General features: G+C 38.4%; 1 protein-coding gene and 1 long non-coding RNA gene across 5 annotated transcripts in view; one reads left to right on the forward strand and one right to left on the reverse strand.

Moving 5' to 3' along the window:
- Window positions 1-7,204: 7,204 nt before the first annotated feature.
- LOC127935395 (sterile alpha motif domain-containing protein 12) overlaps window positions 7,205-18,597 on the reverse strand; it is an 84,541-nt gene continuing 73,148 nt past the window's right edge. For all 4 annotated transcript variants that reach the window (XM_052533219.1, XM_052533222.1, XM_052533218.1 and 1 more), the window contains exon 5: window positions 7,205-8,974. In XM_052533219.1, the coding sequence (XP_052389179.1) occupies window positions 8,831-8,974 (144 nt within the window). In that variant the 3' untranslated portion in view covers window positions 7,205-8,830. The remainder of the gene's footprint in view (window positions 8,975-18,597) is intronic.
- Window positions 14,690-17,903, forward strand: LOC127935398 (uncharacterized). The gene is made up of 5 exons (XR_008148083.1): window positions 14,690-14,943; window positions 15,402-15,659; window positions 15,820-16,045; window positions 16,174-16,238; window positions 16,945-17,903. It is a non-coding gene; the product is annotated as an uncharacterized LOC127935398 (long non-coding RNA).

The following is an 18,597-nucleotide window of genomic DNA, read 5'->3' on the forward strand; positions in this document are numbered from 1 at the left end:
AGCTAAACAAACACTCTTACTAGCAATCCATTTTTAGAAAGAAAAGCTCCACTCTTCAACACAATGGTAATCCATTACAGAAACCCTTCTAAAACCCAACACAAATTAAGCACTACTAGGTCTTCTCCTGTTCCCTTCTTAGAAAAAGACAAAATTACATTTAATATCAAGATTTAAAAATAGAATTGAAGACATAACTGGAACATACATTTCATGCAGCAGCTGCTAGCAAAACAAATTGAAACACTGAAGGACAACCTCCTCAGTCAAGTATGGTTTCTCCAGAAAAATTAATATATATCCATCAAACTGAAGTCACTGTCTGGCTGCGGTCATGCCATGTGCTGAGATTGTGCCCTTTTGTGCAACTGTTCAATAAGTCTTGGTGTTTGTTTTGGTGTGTGTGTGTGTGTGTGAATGATAAAGACACACTGTCAGCATGAAAACATTGCAGTTGCTGTTACACTTTAGTGAAGTGAGTAAAAAAGGAATGAAATTTGAAAGAGAGCGAGAGACACAGATAAGAACGAGAATGCAGAGAGAGTGAATGGGTCAGGAAGGCGAAAATGACCAGTGCAAAGCTTTAATGAGCAGGATCACTGTAGCCTTCCGTCTGCACCGCTGCCTGAAGCCTGGAGAAAGTGTTTGGCTGCCCACTGTGTCGTTCTGACAAGGGCTGAGATACCATCAGACATTCCCTCGGCTCGGGACTCTCTCGGCACAAAAACACACTCACATAGCATGCTTTATATAGTCTGAAAAGACACATACAGACTACCAAAAAGTGAATTTACACATTGATCGCATAATGACTGTATTGCCTTGAGGTAGAGAGCCCATGTGTGGCCAACAACCTCAGACCAGTAATGCTCACTTCTGTCCCGTGCTGAGTGTGTGTTCCTGTCTTAATAATCATAACCAGTTCTGGCTTGTGGACACATTTATATGAATGAATTTAGATTCTTTTATCTAAAGCAAGTCAAATTCAGGAGATACATTTTATGAATGAATGAATGAATGAGATTACAAGATAGTTTCAAACTCATTTTCAGAATGAAATCTAGAGAAATCTGCCAGTCGGACGGACATAATCATTTTGCATATATATATATATATGTTGCTTGTGTTAGAGAGTTATGCAATTGTGGCGAGTGGGGCGGGGCCGAGAGGCGTGGGAACGAGGAGTGAGGCCAGGTGTAGTGATTGGAGATGAGCTACACCTGAGCCCCACCGCTAGTATCGAGTCCCACGTAGGAGATGGAAGGATATAAAACTGGAGCGACGACCGTGAAGGACGAGAGAGGACCAGGCCTGGGACATTACTTTATGTTTTGGTTTTTATTTAGGCGCACCAGTCGTCCGTGAGGGGCTGGTGCGCCGTTTTGTATTTACTTTTGAATATTAAAATGAGTTTTGATTGTGCGCCGGTTCCCGCCTCCTTCTTCCCGATGAATATGGAGTTTTGTTTGTTACAGTGGTGCCGAAACCCGGGAGAAGGAGGGACGCGCTGCTGAAGATCCCTCGCCGCTGTGGTGAATCCGCGGTGCCCTCGAGCAGGCGAGGTATGTGCCGCCAGGGACGCTCGAGGCGGTGGGCTGGAGCGAGTTGCCGGGGACGGGCGAGCTCGCTGCCGACCGCCCACGACAAGGAGGGGCGGCTGCCGTCCGTGAGGGAGCGGAGGAGTCGGCGCCGTTCGCCAGGGGGCCGGAGCCTGCCGCCTCCGTGACGGAATCCGGAGGAGCAGGGAACGGGGGACTCCTGCCGCTGCCCAAAATCGGAGGAGCCGTCGCCGTCCATCGGGCGGCGGAGGAGTGTCGCGCCGTCCGCCGAGGGCCGTCCAGTGCCACCGCCAGGCACCGCGGAGGAGATCACCCAGCTGGTGGAGGGCCGAGCAGCAGTGCGTCTGGGAACCGGATTTTTTTTTTTTTTTTTTTTTTTTCCTCTCTCCCCTCTCTCGTCCTTGTCGCTCCTCCTTCCATCTCCTTTTCTCTCGCCTCGTCTGTCCTACCCCCAGGTTCCTGCAGGTCCCCGTGAGCGGTCCCCCCCGGAGGGAAGGGGGGGGGGGGGGGGGGAGTAGAGCGCAGTCTCGAGGGTACCCCCCGGCCTGCGAGGGGCGATGGGGGTATGTGGCGAGTGGGGCGGGGCCGAGAGGCGTGGGAACGAGGAGTGAGGCCAGGTGTAGTGATTGGAGATGAGCTACACCTGAGCCCCACCGCTAGTATCGAGTCCCACGTAGGAGATGGAAGGATATAAAACTGGAGCGACGACCGTGAAGGACGAGAGAGGACCAGGCCTGGGACATTACTTTATGTTTTGGTTTTTATTTAGGCGCACCAGTCGTCCGTGAGGGGCTGGTGCGCCGTTTTGTATTTACTTTTGAATATTAAAATGAGTTTTGATTGTGCGCCGGTTCCCGCCTCCTTCTTCCCGATGAATATGGAGTTTTGTTTGTTACAGCAATATAACAGAAAATGAGCAAAATGAGTCAAAATTATAATAGTTAAAAATTATCTAAAATGACAATAAACCGGCCTAAAACCATAAATTAATCAAATCTTTGACTTAATATAAGACCCGCAGGATTTAATTTTCTTACCTGACAATGCTAGAAAAAAAGTATAGAGAGACAGCCGTTAAACTTTCTAAAAATTATTATTATTATTATTATTATTATTATTTTATAATAAAAATAACCTTTCCTGCTGTCAGGACATAGCAAACTTATTTAAAATATATTATATGCATGATATTCTGTATAAGCTATTTATGTTTTTTTATATATATATTTTAGGTTTAATATATTTTTAATCTATAAGTATTACGTTATGGTCTAAGGACAAGTAGATTTAATGAGTGATCATGTAAGTCATTACGTAAAATAATATAAAATAAGAAAATAGATATCACTTTATTGAAATGTTTGTTTCTGGGGGAAAAAATCTTATGCTGATGTATTCAAAACTAATTGTAGGTCAAGTCAAGTGATGTGTGCTGTTGCCTGGGGCAATGTTGGTATGCAGCTACCCAGAAGGCCCATACTTACATATATCGCCTGTATGTGCTGCAGAATTGTGCTGGAGAGAGAGTGAGGGTGACAAATATTTAAGTATGTATTTATGCAGTGCCTTGCAAATGTATTCATACCCCTTCTTTTGTTTCACATTTAGTTTTGTTGCTGTCTTATGTTAAACTGCTTTAAATCACCCCCCCCCACAATGATCTACACTCCATACACCATAATTGTAAAGCAAATTATCATCTTTGCAAATGTATTCAAAATAAAAAACAAAAATGATTCCATTGCATAAATATTCATACTCTTATCTGGGACAGTTGAAATGTAGCTCAGGAGCATTCATATTACTTATAGATGTTACTACATATAAAGTGAAGTTAACCCGTGGCAAATTCAACTGAATGGGCATGATTTGGAAAGACACATATGCCTTAATAAAAGGTCTAACTGATAATACATATCAGAGCAAAAACCATGCACTGAGGTCAAAAGAACTGCCTGTAGAGCTCAGAAACAGTTTTGTGTCAAGCCACACATCTGTGGAAGAGTTCAGAAAAAAAAAAAATCTGCATCATTAAAGTAGTCTCAGCTTCAGACGTTACGACCATGACATTTCCACGCCTCGAAACGTGATGATGAATGAAAGCTGCCATAGATTCCAGACCTTCAGTCTGGCTACACGAGACTATCATTGAAGGGTCACAGAAGCATGTAGTCTCTGTTACCCTTAATGGAAGAAGTTTGAAACAACCAGGACTCTGGCCTTCTGTCCAAACTGAGCAACTGATGCGGAAGGGCTTTGTTTAGTGTGGTGAACTGGATGGTCACTCTAGTTGAGCTCCATGATGTGAAACTAGGAGAAATCTACAGAAGGACAAAGGTGAATGTGACTTCAAAAAGTACAACATGTTCCTGGACCAAAATCCTTGTTGATCCTGGAACAAAATTCCAATCAATCAGAATTGAGGGATAAGTTTTCAAGAATTGTCAGTTTTAGGCTTACATTCAGGGTTAGAAGCTTCTTCACCCTTGTTATACACCTATCATTTCTTTTGGATTTTAGGAATACAGTATGGTTAGGGTTAGGTTTAGGGATAGGGATTGGGTTAAGTCTATATTTTTGGACAGTAATGTTGATCCAGGATCAACAAAAGATGTTGATCCAGGAACATGTCTCCAACACTCTGCCAATCCAGTCATTATGGTGGTGTGGCCAAACTCGATCCTCTTCGCAGACACATGGAAACACGCTGGAATTTACAAAAATGCAACTAAAGGCCCCTCAGACTCTGAGAAACAAGATTATTTGGTCTGATGAAAATCAGTTCTAAGCATCATGTTTGAAGTAAACCAGCTCTGCTCATCACCTGTAGTGGACCATCCCAAAAGTAAAGTGTGCTGATAGCAGCCTCATGCTGTGGGGCTGTTTTTCAGCAGCAGGGACTGAGGGACTCGTCAGAGAAGGAACACTCAGTGCGGCAAAATATAGAGATAGCCTTGATGAAAACCCAGTCCAAAGCATTTAGAATGTCAGACTGGGCAGAAGGTTCATCTTCCAACAGGACAATGACCCTAAACACACAGCAAGAATGGCTTATAGACCACCCTGTGAATGTTCTTGAGTGGCCCAGCCAGAGCCGGCTTGAACCCAGTCAAATATTTCTGGAGAAACCTGAAAATATGCATCTGCTCCCATCCGATTGAAGAGAAGAGAAGAATGGCAGATAATTGCCAAATGCTGATGAGCAAAAATTGTTGCATCAAACAAAAAAGACTTGAGACTGTAAAGGTGCTTCAGCTAAATATTTAGTAAAGGGTATGAATACTTATGCAATGTACTGTATTTATTTCAGTTTTTTATTTTTAATAAATTTACGAAGTTGTGACTTCATAATATATATGGATTCTGTTTTTGCTTTGTCAGTATGGTGTATGGAGTGTAGATTGATGTGGGAAAAAAGTAATTTAAAGAAGTTTATCATAAGGCAGCAACATATTAAATGTGAAACAAAAATGAAGGGGTGTGAATACTTTCGCAAGGCACTGTAGATACACGGAGACTGCAATACTGTCGTGACAGAGACGGCACAGTTGAGGGAAGGTGCATGCAAGTATGAGGGAGCAGAGAGAAGGATTTTAAATAGATATGGAAACAGCTCAGAAATAGATACGAGAGGACTGAGCAAGTGCAAATGCAGTCAAGAATATGAGGAAAAAGAGCACGGAAGAGATAGAGAGAGAGAGATGGGCTGAAAGACAGAGCTATAAAATGCTGAGAATGTCTCAGGTAGAGTCACTGGAGAGTAAAGAGGGATTGAGGTGGAGTGATGCGCTGTCATATCTCTCCATCTGTTCATCTCTCACTTTCACCCACCAGGTACCCTGAATCTTTACTGTCAGCAAGAGAACAAAGTGTGTGTGTGTGTTTGTGTGTGATGGCATTCTCACCGCTGCCTTGTATATGTGTAAGACATAGAGCAGTCAATATCAATCTAGATTAATGTGCCGGTGAAACCAGCCACAGAACACACCATACATCCCTTTTATTGGTTGCACTTCTCTTTTAAATCCTTTAAAAGAACTACATCCTGTTTATCATCCACTCTCCTCATCTCTTAGAATTAAAAAGAAATCGAACCAGTTAAATAAAGACCCTTTGCGCATGATCACCTAATGAATAGCCATAATAAGCATCTGATTCAGATTGTTCTTGGGTTCAATAAAACACAAAGAATGGGCTTGTTATATTAATATGTTTATTAGAATATTAACATACCCATGAATATTAATGATTAGGCACACTATATGAAGATAGAAGAAAATAAATGGGGTCTGAGAGTTTTGTATGCATGTCTTCCGAATCCAGAACAGCAGAAATTAATAACCACAATAATAAAAACATGCTCGCATAGTGTCAAAAATTGGTGTTCATTGTGTATTATGGGTGTGTATTATAAGTGTGTGCATGAACACATCAAAATAGCAACAATATAATGTATGTAATAACCTCAGTATATCCATGAGTACTTTGTGCAGTCGTTGAGGCGAACACTAACTTGATTTGTGTGCAGGTGTAGCGTCCAGCTCTTCAGTCTAGTTCAGAGCTGATAAGAGAACCAACATGAACAACATCAGTACATGTGTGGACATCAATAATCCACTAAACGCAGCTCCACAATCAAAGGTACAGCTTTCTAGAGTTAGAATGGCAATCTAACACGTTTTTATATTATGTCCAATGGAACTACACTGACAGAGAGGTGCGTATCTGTATTCTATTCCTGAAAGAAGTGTTGGGAGTCTTTGTGGATCTAATGGCAAATCTCACAAATAAAGGAGCTGACAAGGGAATGTGAATTCATTAATTAACCTTGTACGTTTTTTCAAGGTCTACCGCCTTGAAGATCAAAAAGGATCATTAAAGTTTGCCTTTTTGTTTTCCATTGTGGGTATTATTTTTATTTGAAGACTCTCATGAGAATGACTCATGAGTCATTGTTATTTGATCTTAATGTGTATCAAAGAACATTATATATATTATGTATATGTTTCATATATAAGTACTATGTATAACTTTTTTATGTGATCATTAAACACAATTTTATTATATTGTACAGCTCTAGAATATGTTATAAAATGTCATCTTTAAAAAAAGTTAATATAATTCCCATGCACTTTCCTTAGAAAATAACAAAAACACCCTAAGGTCTGAATCGACAATATGCTGTTGTTGAGTTTTTGCTGAAAAAATTTGAATTGACTTGATCTCTGCGGTTAATGTGCCATGAGATGGTCTCATAAAGTTCAAATCAAAAACAAACCCCTTGTGGGTGAACATTTTGCCATCAAATAATCTAATCCAAATGAAAAGAAGTACTCTACTTCAGTGTCTTTTATAGCTGATTTAGAGTTGCTTGTGTATTGTTTGTCACTTCCTACTATGGCTCATCTAAACTGTCCAAAACAAAACCATTTTGAGCAAAAATGAGATTTCCTTTTAAAAACTTCTCTCTAAAGAACCACAAATTCTCGATATAGTGAGATCTATTCTAGTTTAGCAGCTATAAAACCAATGACCATTTTGGTTTTCGCTCTCTCAGCCCTTCACAAGTTTCCTCAGTTTTCAAAAGCCCCTGGCATTGAGACCTCTCTGAGCTATAAAAAAAACACCAAGGCCCAACAAAGGCATGAAATGGTAGCTAGTTTTTAATTGGAACATGCTTTTCCCCAGATTCCCAGTATTGACTCCATCCTGTGAGCATGACAAGAGCCAATATGAGTCTATGTGGTCTAATCGATACCACTCAATTTTTGGATCTCATTGCAATCTAAAGCATCTTGTAAGGCAAACCTTCCATCACAGGCATGGCCGTATGCCACGATCAGCAGCATGTAACCGATTACTGTAGCCCTCAAAACAACTGGAGCCACTCGGTTTAATCAATGGCGGGTCTGCGTTGTCATGGACCTTTATTGGCGACTGTGTTGGCGCCTTTGTGGAAGGTATGCAATATTGAAGAGTCATGCTACAATTGTGGTAAGTCTCTTTGTGTTGAGAAGCCTTGTTGATGCCTGAGGCTCTTGTAAGTAATGGAAGTTTGATACAAAGGTGACAATGATCAAAGGGTACAAAGACACAGTTCATTTGATTCAGTACTTTGCATGTGCTTCCAAGTTAAAAAAGTAACAGTGAATGGCCATGTCATATTAACAGTGATGCCTTTGTGAGGATCTCTATTCAAAAAGATACAGTGAATGGGACGTTCAAGGCTCCTAGTGACAGGCATCTCACATCTTTTCTGTAAAATAATGCTCTGTCTGATTTATAATTTTTTTTAATAATGCCATTTAACACCTAAAAGTACATTCCCTTTCCTTTCCTTGTCTTTCCCAATGGCAGGATGAGACTTCAGAGAGCCATGTCATCTATTTTTCTTTTTCTACTGCTTTCATAACCAAAAAAATAGAAAAAAGAAAAAAAAAAGATTTGTCTCCCATTTCTGATTGTTTGCAGTTTAACAGCTCTGAGCTCAGTTGCTTCATCCTGCCTTCTAATTGAATTCCACCATGAGTCAAACCCTAAGATTGGCTCCGGATCAAGAGATGAAAGTATAATGCATTTGGTCCAGCGATGAAAGAAGGATTTGGGGTGGAACGCAGCTCCCTGTGGAAGGGTGGGCTTGTCTTTTTAAGAGACCTGGTCACAGTCACAGTGCAGTTCAGTCTACGGGATACATAATAGCAGGATCTTGCTTTTGATGGATGGCGAGGGAATTCAAGCTTGAGGACATAAAAAGACAAAGAGACAACTAACCAGGCCGACCAGACGGTTTAAATAATACTAAGAGACGTCAGACACAAGAGAGAGGATAAGACGAGCAATATTCAGACGTGCAAAGGGTGGAGTCCACATGTTGCTATTTCGTTAGAATGTAACAGGTGAAGAGATAGCTAGAAAGGCAGCTAGATATCTTGATTACCTATCCAGATAGCTAGTAAGCTACATAGCTAGCTATAAATGTATATTTCAATTACAGATAGCTATATAATCAAGTTAGATATAAAGATAGCTAATTAGCTAGCTAGCTAGCTAAAATAGATTGATAGACAGACAAATGAGCTATATTACCTATATAGCTATCTATCTAGATAGAAGAAAGGATTACATAAAACAAGCAAGATAATTCAGCAAGCAGGTCTTTCACATTGTCCAACATTGGTAGTCCTGACGATTCTTAGAGTTTGGATCTGATATGCTGTAAAGAGCTACTGAAGAGCAGATGGATCCATTTTTATGACTGTCAGCGAGAGGGTCTAGATCTGCTTTAGGAGAGTTTTAAGAGAACTGGACTGAAGGAAGACTGCAGAGTCTGGTGTGTGCTGTGGACGTCTGAGAAGATGGACAAGGAACGGAGGATCTCCAGGAATGCTCAAGTTATGGTGAACTCTCCAGAGAGGCTGCAGAGAAGAAAAAAAAAAGAAGGGAGAAAAGACATGAGAGAGAAACACAAACACAAACACAAACAACGGACAGAAAATTAATATAGAGTAATTACAGAGGACATAACTGAGAAATTACTTAGAATGAGGGAGAGGGGCACTGACATAAATAAGATATCTTTAATACAATGCTTGGACAAAAGTATGTGAACACTCCCTCTAATTAATGGATTTTGGCTAGACTTTTTAATTCCAGTGAAGACAAAACAGGGGCCCTTTCAGTCCCATGATACAGCGAGGTCCATAAAGAAATGGTTACAGAGTCTGGAGTTGAAGAACTTGACATGGCCTGCATAAAGCTCAGAACTTAACACCTTAAATACAAATTATGATCCAGACCCCTTTGCCAAACATCAGTACTCCTGAATGAGAGAAAAACCAAGCCATGTTCTTGAACCTTGGTGTCTTTATTTTATATCCATTGAGCAATAAAACAGCTGCCTATTAGCATTAATAGCCAAATTAAAATAAATGTAGGGCATAAGACTTTCCTATTGAGAAAATAATTTCCTACAGAAAAAAACCCTAGTCTCACACATATCTACTCAAGAGGTTCAGAAAGTAATGCAACAGTTTCCCACTTATTAATCAGATTTATGTATAAACAAGATGTACTCAGTTTTGCAACAGATATTTAAAGATGGACTCAATTATTTCTCATCAAACTATTGCTAGAAAATAGTACTATTATTTATATTCAATATTACAATTGTATTATATTTCATATTAAATTAACTACATTATGCTGTCCACGTTAGTTTTACAGCTCTGTATTCTCACTGTCAACAGTTTGCTTCTATTGTTAGTAGAATTTCATGAAAAACATCTAAGATGATAGTGATACTTAACTCGGATATTAAGTAAAGATCATTTTCCACAAAGATTTTTTTGTAAATTTCCTTCCGTAAATATATAAAAACATAATTTTTGATTTGTAATATGCATTGCTATGAACTTCATTTGGACAAATTTCAATCGTGGAAGTCGTGGCCTAATGGTTAGAGGGTTGGACTCCCAATCGAAGGGTTGTGAGTTCTAGTCTCGGGCCGGACGGATTTGTGGGTGGGGGGAGTGCATGAACAGCTCTCTCTCCACCTTCAATACCACGACTTAGGTGCCCTTGAGCAAGGCATCGAACCCCCAACTGCCACCCCGGGTACTGCAGCATAAATGGCTGCCCACTGCTCTGAGTGTGTGTTCACAGTGTGTGTGTGTTCACTGCTCTGTGTGTGTGCATTTCGGATGGGTTAAATGCAGAGTACAAATTCTGAGTATGGGTCACCATACTTGGCTGAATGTCACTTCACTTTCATGTCACTTCACTTTTTTTTTTTTGCACCCTCAGATTCCAGATTTTCAAATAGTTGTATCTCAGCCAAATATTGTCCAATCCTAACAAACAATACATCAATGGAATCCTTATTTATTCAGCTTAGGATGTCAATTTTCAAACAATGTACACTTAACAAGAAAGAACATAAAGCACATGTGTAGAAGCAAACAGATGAACTGATACAAAAGAAAGAGAGTCCAGATGGAATAGAAAGCAAAAGATACAGAGTGTGAGAAAATGGAAAACGAGGAAAAGAGAACAAAACGGTGGTAACAGTGGTGAATCGATAGCAGAGGCACTATCCCAGCATTCAGCAGCAAAGAAGCTCTCAGAATATCTCAGAGAAGCTCATCTGACCTTTAGAAGAGAAAGACAGGGAGAAGAAAGAAAAGACAAAGAGAAAAACAAAGAGCCGAAAGCAAAGTATGATATGAATCACGATTTAACTGACATATGACATCTGTGACATTCAGTGGTAGAATGAATATGAATACACTATAATAAATCTCATGTATGAATCATGTTGTGATAAAGCTTGTATTAGGCATCCACACCCTCACTCACACACACACACACACACACACACACACACACAACGTCCGTAGATCACCCTGTTAGAGCACAAACAGTGCAAGAACACACTGGCTGCTGGCTTCAGAGAGCATATCTAGCATTTGAAATTCATTATAATGGGATGGCCTGACAAGCTGTCAAAGCAGCGTGCTCAGGCTCTCCATCCCAAACAGCCATGTACAACACTGTTGTCGAGAAAAGGGGATGAGGGAGGTGCTCTAGAGGTTCAGCTGAATGATAAAGTCACCCGGTTTTTGTTTTTGTTTGTTGCAAATCAAGGTCAGGAATTTTCCTTCAATTTGCCAAGGACTACTGACATGCTGCCCAGAGACAGGTACATATTTAGATTCACAACGGAACACACACACAAACACAATCATCTCTACATCTCGCCAAAGAGTACTGCTCTACAGCCATTAACCAAATTAAATTAATGTACAGTACAGACATCTTCAATAACAAAAGTAACAAAAAGTACCATGCTAATACCATGGTTTTATGTACCTCTTAAGAAAAAATCCTGTGGCATTTTTTTTTTTTTTTTACCATGGCAGTTCCACTGTTTTTAAACATTTACCAGAGTGAATGTATAGCATTTGTTGAAAACTAACTAGTGGTACCATGTTAATATGAGAACATAAATCATAAAGTATCTGATACCATATACCACAATGGCCCTTTGGATATTTCTGCCAAGGTTTGTACTTTAAAAAAAAGCACTTTGACTATACCATCCCTTAAAAAAATGTATCATGGTTAATCATTACTACAAAAAAAAAAAAAAAAAAAAAAGGGAAATAAAGGTTATTACTATAGTTAAATCATGGTAACACAAATTAACTATGGGTTTGCTACAGTAAGTATTGTTTACCATGATATTTGTAGTAAAAATGTGGTTATGATAAACAATATGTTAAAAAAGCATGGTTACTATACTTTCACTACAATAAAATCATTGTTCATTTTCACAAGGGAAGGTGATACTATGGTACTTTAAGATATACTGTACCTGTAGCATGGTACTGAAATTTGCTATTTACATGGTACTCAAAGGTACTTATAAATATTGGGAGTACTATGGTATTCTTCAGAAGCCAGATTGGTATATAAATATGGTAACCATTCAGTACCTTGGTATATGTCAAAATTTGATGGCATTCCATCCAACACCATCAGCACATAATAGTAATACTTTTGCAAGGGATTTTAAATGGGATTTTAGATCAACTGTACCAAAAATGGTCTATTGTATTTCTTCTGCTGAAAATGATTCTGTCAACCTTGAACCTGAACGTCTGAGACTAGAACAATAACACTGTACCACAATTTCAATGGATACCCTTTTAACAAAGCAATCCCCAGACAGAAAGAATTACAAAAAGCACTGCAAATGAGTCATTCCCCTTTTATGTTCTTTTGATTCATTCTCTGCTCTCTGATTAATTATCACAGGCTGAAATGTGACAGTGGGAGAACAGTACCGAGGACCCGCTCCATTCTCAAGGCAGTACTGAAACAATGAGATCTGCTCATGCTGTATGGCTCTAGCTGCAAAACCTGCATCCCTGTAGTCTGGATTCAGTGCACCAAGACTGCTTTTATAAAATACTTGAACTCCTATCAAAATAACCTGATGTTTATCAATGCAACCTTTCCTTGATGTGATGTATAGCACATGAAAGGGGGAAAAATATGATATTAGATCTTTCCCCTTCTCTCTTCCACATCACTTCTTTTAAGCATTAGTTGAAATGATTGATCGGATACAAATACATCACAGTTGAGAAGCCATGAGAATGGTGTGGGAGAGAGTGGAAAGGAAGAGAGAGAGAAATGGAGTGCCAGGAATCCTGGAAAGCTCAGGAGAAACAGAAGCTGGAGGCTACCAATGCATTCATAATGAGTTCTTACCAGTGTTATTGAATCAGAGCACAACGCTCGCCTGCCTCAACACCAGATTCTCCTCCTTGCCTAACATAACCCTGAGCTTTTGCAGCACCACTAAAAACTGACAGCTCTTCCCTTTGTAGTGTAGTCAAGATGTGCTCTGATTGGATGACTGTAAGGGTTCAATGATGGCTCTGACATGCACAACTTCTGTTTCTGTAAATGCTCACAAACTATGAAGTTAGGTTATTATAGTTCTATTATTTCACAGTTGATTGGACCTGAAACTGCAGCAGGGGTTAATGCACTTCATGAATGTATCAGTGCTATTCATTTATTAAACATATTGGCGTAACCTACAGTACACTACATTCGAAATTTGGAGTCCATAATGTTTTTAGAATTGATTAAATATTAAATAAATAAGAATTCTCTGCATATATATATATATATATATATATATATATATATATATATATATAGTGATCAACTTAATTTTTTAAATTCAACAAAATAACATCAATTACCAAAGCTGCATTTATTTGATTAAAATACAGTGAAAACAGTAATATTGTGAAATATTACAATTGCATTTTTTTCTAATGTCATTTATTCCTGTGAAGGCAAAGCTGAATTTTCAGCAGCCATTACTGCTTTAAATAGAAAAATAATATGTTGATTTGATACTCTAGAATTGGTTCTAAATGATTAATAATGGTTCTCATTATTATCAATGTGTAACACAGTGTGTAAGTCAGGAAGGAGGAGGCGGGAACCGGCGGACATTCAAACAAAAACTTTAACAATAAAATTAAACAAAACAGCGCGACTGCCCCTCGCGGACGACCCTCCCGTGCACAAACATAAACAAAACCAAAACATGGCTCGTTCCTCCTCCTTTTATCCTTCTGGAGCTCCTCCGTGGGACTCGAGACCGGTGAGTGGCGCAGGTGTCGCTCATTCTCATTAACTCCACTGGCCTCGCTCCGCTCCCACGGCTCTCGTCCCCACCCCTCTCGTCACACTATGCTTTGTTGCTTATTATTCATGTGGAAATCATGACATTTTCTTCACAGGAATCTTTGAAGAACAGAATTTCAAAAGAACTATATTTGTTTAGAAAATAGAAATCTTGCTGAATAAAAGTATTAATTTCTTATTTTAAAATCTTACTTACCCCAGACTTTTAAATGGTATCAAAGTTAATGTAAATTCTTAACTACATAAAAAACAACGCATTAAAGAAGCCCCATCAAGTCCCTTGCAGATACATAAATTCCATATTAAAGGTCATCCTACAGAGCAATTTAAGCCTGAAGCAATATCAAGTATTTTAGCATGGTTGGGATGCTGTACGGATTTATCATTCATTTTTCATTTAATAATGTGATCACTTCATTCTCAAAATGTTATCTGATGTTCATTTTCAAGAGGCTTGAATTTGATGGATTTATGTTTGCATGACTAGTTACACCCTAATGCAGCATCTGCTCTGTTCACACACATATATTTTCATCCACAGGCCCCATCTGTCACACTGTACCCTGTACAGTTCTGGAATTTCTGCCTGCAAGGGAAAAACATTTACAGACTACCACATTTACAGTAAGTACAATACATTCAATGCATTCTTCCTTGTACACTGCGAAGCGTAAATAGGTCGTCCTGTTCTGCTGCAACTTACAAGTTTTCTTCTCTTCTCTGCCCTGATTTCCAACAACAAACAGAAGATTGCAGTATCTTGTACAAGGTGAAATAAATGGGTTTACTTATGTAGTTATTTGCTCTTTTGTGCCTACCATAAAATGCCTGAGCATATCCCATGCCTTCAGTCCTCTCTCCTGCACAACATCCAATGCTTTGCAGGCCACAAGGCAGTGAAGGCTTCACTCTAAAAAACGCTGGGTTGTTTTTTCAACCCAACTGCTGGGTTGAGGCCGTTGGATAGGACTTTGGGATGTTTTAACCCAAGTTTGGGTTGAAAATAACTATCTTTTTTAACCCAGCGGGGGTGGGTTGAGGACGCGGACGTGAAGGAGAGCACGCACGTCACGTCAAAATCGTACGTCTCTCCAGTGCGAGCAGCCGCCATTTTCTCAGCGTGATAGAAGCGAGAAGCGAGTGAAAGACTATGGTAAGTAACGTTAAATATTCAAAATGTAAAGTTATCTTTTATTGTTTACCCGGTTGTATGAAAGGCGGAAGGTTTTATGAAAGGCGGAAACAAAGGAGCTTAACGTTATATCTAACGTTATATAAAAAAAACGGACGCGGTTTTCGCCTCGGACACGGAGGTCTTAACTGCCTCATGTAACGTTACTGAACGGAGGATGTACTTTTAATATAACGTCTGTGAATGTGTTTTGTCATATTTACATAAGATTTTACATTATCTGTTCTCTTTGAGGCGTTAACAGACGGTTATGGTCACGGTTACGCTCATGTGAATTTGTCTTTTTTTTTTTCGCGGTTAAACTGAATGTATGTTTGTCTCCTAAAGGAAACGCCATTGTGTAGTAAAGACTAGCATAATTATTTAGAGGCTGTTGAAGTGGTAACTGTTAAAAGTATGTTTTACATGTAATGTTTCAGACTTGTCCAGCTCCTGTCTTCATTGTCCTCGCGCTGAGAGTTAAAGACACAGAAGCTGTTTGTGTGAGGAGTCACAGACTTGTGTGAGGATGAGGAGGAGGTGTTCTTCTGAAGAGAGGGACAGACGAGTTTAAGGAGAGTAAACTTCAGAATAACATCAAGTTATCTTTATTTTTTACTAAGACTAAAATAATGTGTGTGTTTTTTTTTAGATGTTGAAATCCAGAGACAAGATAACTTCATTCTTTTGAGACTGATGTAAGTTAAATTATTATTACTTTTTTTTTTTAGAAAATGTATGTTTCTGTTGTGTCCTGCCTGTTAACTTCACATTTTGATGCAAAATAAGTGTGATTTTATATATGTATGTATGTATATGTTAATATTTTATTGAAACCATTGATGTCCCTCTTTGCAGATCTCAAACTAACTGGAGTTAAGGACACAGAAGTCTGCTTGTGTGAGGAGGAGGTTTTCTCAGCTTCTTCTGAAGAGAGGGAAAGATAGTTTAAGGCAAGTAAACTTCATAATTTCATGTTATCAGTTGTTGTTTTTTTACTAAGAGTAAAATAATGTTTGTTTTTTGTTTTTGTAGATGTTAAAAGCAAGAGACATGGGAGATCATCATTCCCTTGAGATTTTATGTAAGTTATTTTTAGAAAATAAATTTTTCTGTTGTCTCCTGCCAGTTTACTTCACATTTTGATGCAACAACAGTGTGATTATGTGCTCATTTCATTAAAACCATTGATGTCTGTGTTTTTCATTGCAGAACTCAAACCAACTTTGGAGTTGTCTGATTTGGAGAGTCATTATTCTTGGTCTTCGCTCTTAGAGGTAAAGTTCACACAAAAAATCATTTACTTGCCCTCAAGTCATTCCAAACCTATAAGACTTTTGTCTGTCTTTACAACATAAATTAATATATTTTTAGTTTTCTCATAATATTTGTTAATCCATTTATAGTTTAGATAATCAGTATTTTCAAGCTTCATAAATATAGAGTTATTGTAGAAGTAAATTCTGATATTTATATATGAATACATCTTAAATTATATGATAGCAAACATGTATGTTCAAAATAAAATATTGGTCTCCCAGACCAGCAATGGAGGACACAAAAAGAGAATATTAAATATATTCATATGTTTTCCAAAAAATGAACAGAGTTTGTATGAGTCTGGAAAAACATGGGGAGAGTAAATTATGAACATTTTAATTATTTGGTGAACTAACGGTTTGAAGAGCAGCCCTCCATGTACATGAATATTGTGAGGTATGTGAATGTCATGTCTGTTTTAATGTTTCAGTAAAGAAGCTTTCTGAAAGCAATATTTATTCAAACAATATCGCATGTCCTCACACTAGTGCTGCCATTATAGACTTCATTAGAGCTGTGGTGCACTGAGACATTAAACAACCGCACAAAGTGTTGAAACTTTAAAACAGATTATTTACCTATCCTTACGGATGTGAATACACCTCTACCTGAAAATGGATAGTTGAATTAAATGTTTAAGTTTTTCAAATGTGTTTCTCTTAGGCCACTGATGAAGAGCAGGCGGTGACTGGGATGAATGCTGGTCAGAGAGGAGAATCTTCTTTGCCCTAAACTGATGCAGCGGCGGTTTTAAAGGAGGACGCTGCCCTGGATGATGTAGAAGATGTCACATGCTGTGCTGATGGGGTTTCTTCATGACTACATCAGTTATGCTAAAGAGATCATGAAAATTGACCGTGATGCATGATCTGTATTCATGGACTATGAAACAAACTGTAAGTGTATAATTTGTTAAAAAAAAAAAGTTAAATGCTTTTTCTGTGTTGTTTAGTAGAAAAGTTTACACTCTGTCATTCATACACCTGCTCACATTCTTTCACACACACACACACACATGCGTCTGTTAAAGGTTATAATATCAAAGTTAATGTTGTGATTTATTTGTGTACTGTCATGCCAGAATAGTTGGAAAAAAAACTAACTAATTGTAAATTTATTGTATGTGTTTTCGTATATTTTTATACAATATATACAATTGAACAAAGTCCAATTTGATCTTAAGTTATATTCATCAAATATTCAATGCTTTGTTTATGAACTCTGTAGCTGTTAATGCCATCCTTTTCTGCATTTCTTCTAACATGTTACTTTTTGACTTTTCTCTTGTTTTTAATAAATATTTTCCTTTTGGTAATTATTATTTGTGTGTAAAAGTGATATTTAAAATGAACAACACTTGTAGGTTTAATGCCTAGCTCAATTTGGGTTAATTTTAACGTAGAAATGCATTGTTTCCCCACATGGCTGCACTCTGCGAGTTTATTTTCTGCCAGCAGGAGGCGCTAAGAGCGGGAGAGGTAGGTTTCTCCGGTAACGGCTGCAGAGCGGTGCTGAGCTCACAAACGCTGCCTTATCAAGCACATGCGAAATGATATCGAACATTTTCTAAATACAGTAGTTTTCCTTCTGAAATACAGTGATAAAAAAACACCCGCTCTGTTTTTTTTAAACCCTGCAATATAGTCATTTTAAACCATAAAAAAGGCAACCCAACAGGCTGGGTTAAATATGATAACCCAACTGGTTGGGTTAAAACAACCCAGCGCTGGGTTCGTCCCTTTTTGACCCAGCGCTGGGTTGTCAAAATAACCCAAATTGGGTTGTTTTCAACCCAGCAGTTTTTAGAGTGTTGAGAAGGATGGTATGATTGAAAAGGGATGAACCAAATCCCTTTTACAGAGACTTTTACAGCCTACTTTTCCTCTTCTATGCAATTTATGGTAAATTCTTTATATATAGAAATTAAATGCATATTTATTTATATGAATAATAATATATTATAATGTAGAATATATTTTATTAATATTTTAATAAATATAATAATATAATTATTAAATCATATATTTTGTTTTAGTATGTTAATGGATCTGTAGTCTTGACAGAGCAAAAGCAACTGCTACTGCCAGTAAATACACAGGAACGCTACTGTGAGCATGTAAGATATGTTGCTGCTGCATGAATAGGCATACATAAATCCTGTCACAGATCTAGACAGGTGGAACTGGGGGAGGTGGAGGTTTTAGCAGGAACTAAAGCTTACAAGCAAACACTGGACCTGACTATTTAAATGTTGAGCAACAATTTAATCAGTAGAATCAGCAGAGACCAATCAGCTTGTGTCATGTAGGAAATTAC

The sequence above is a fragment of the Carassius gibelio genome, chromosome A19 (assembly GCF_023724105.1).
Source record: "Carassius gibelio isolate Cgi1373 ecotype wild population from Czech Republic chromosome A19, carGib1.2-hapl.c, whole genome shotgun sequence".
Lineage (NCBI taxonomy): Eukaryota > Metazoa > Chordata > Actinopteri > Cypriniformes > Cyprinidae > Carassius > Carassius gibelio.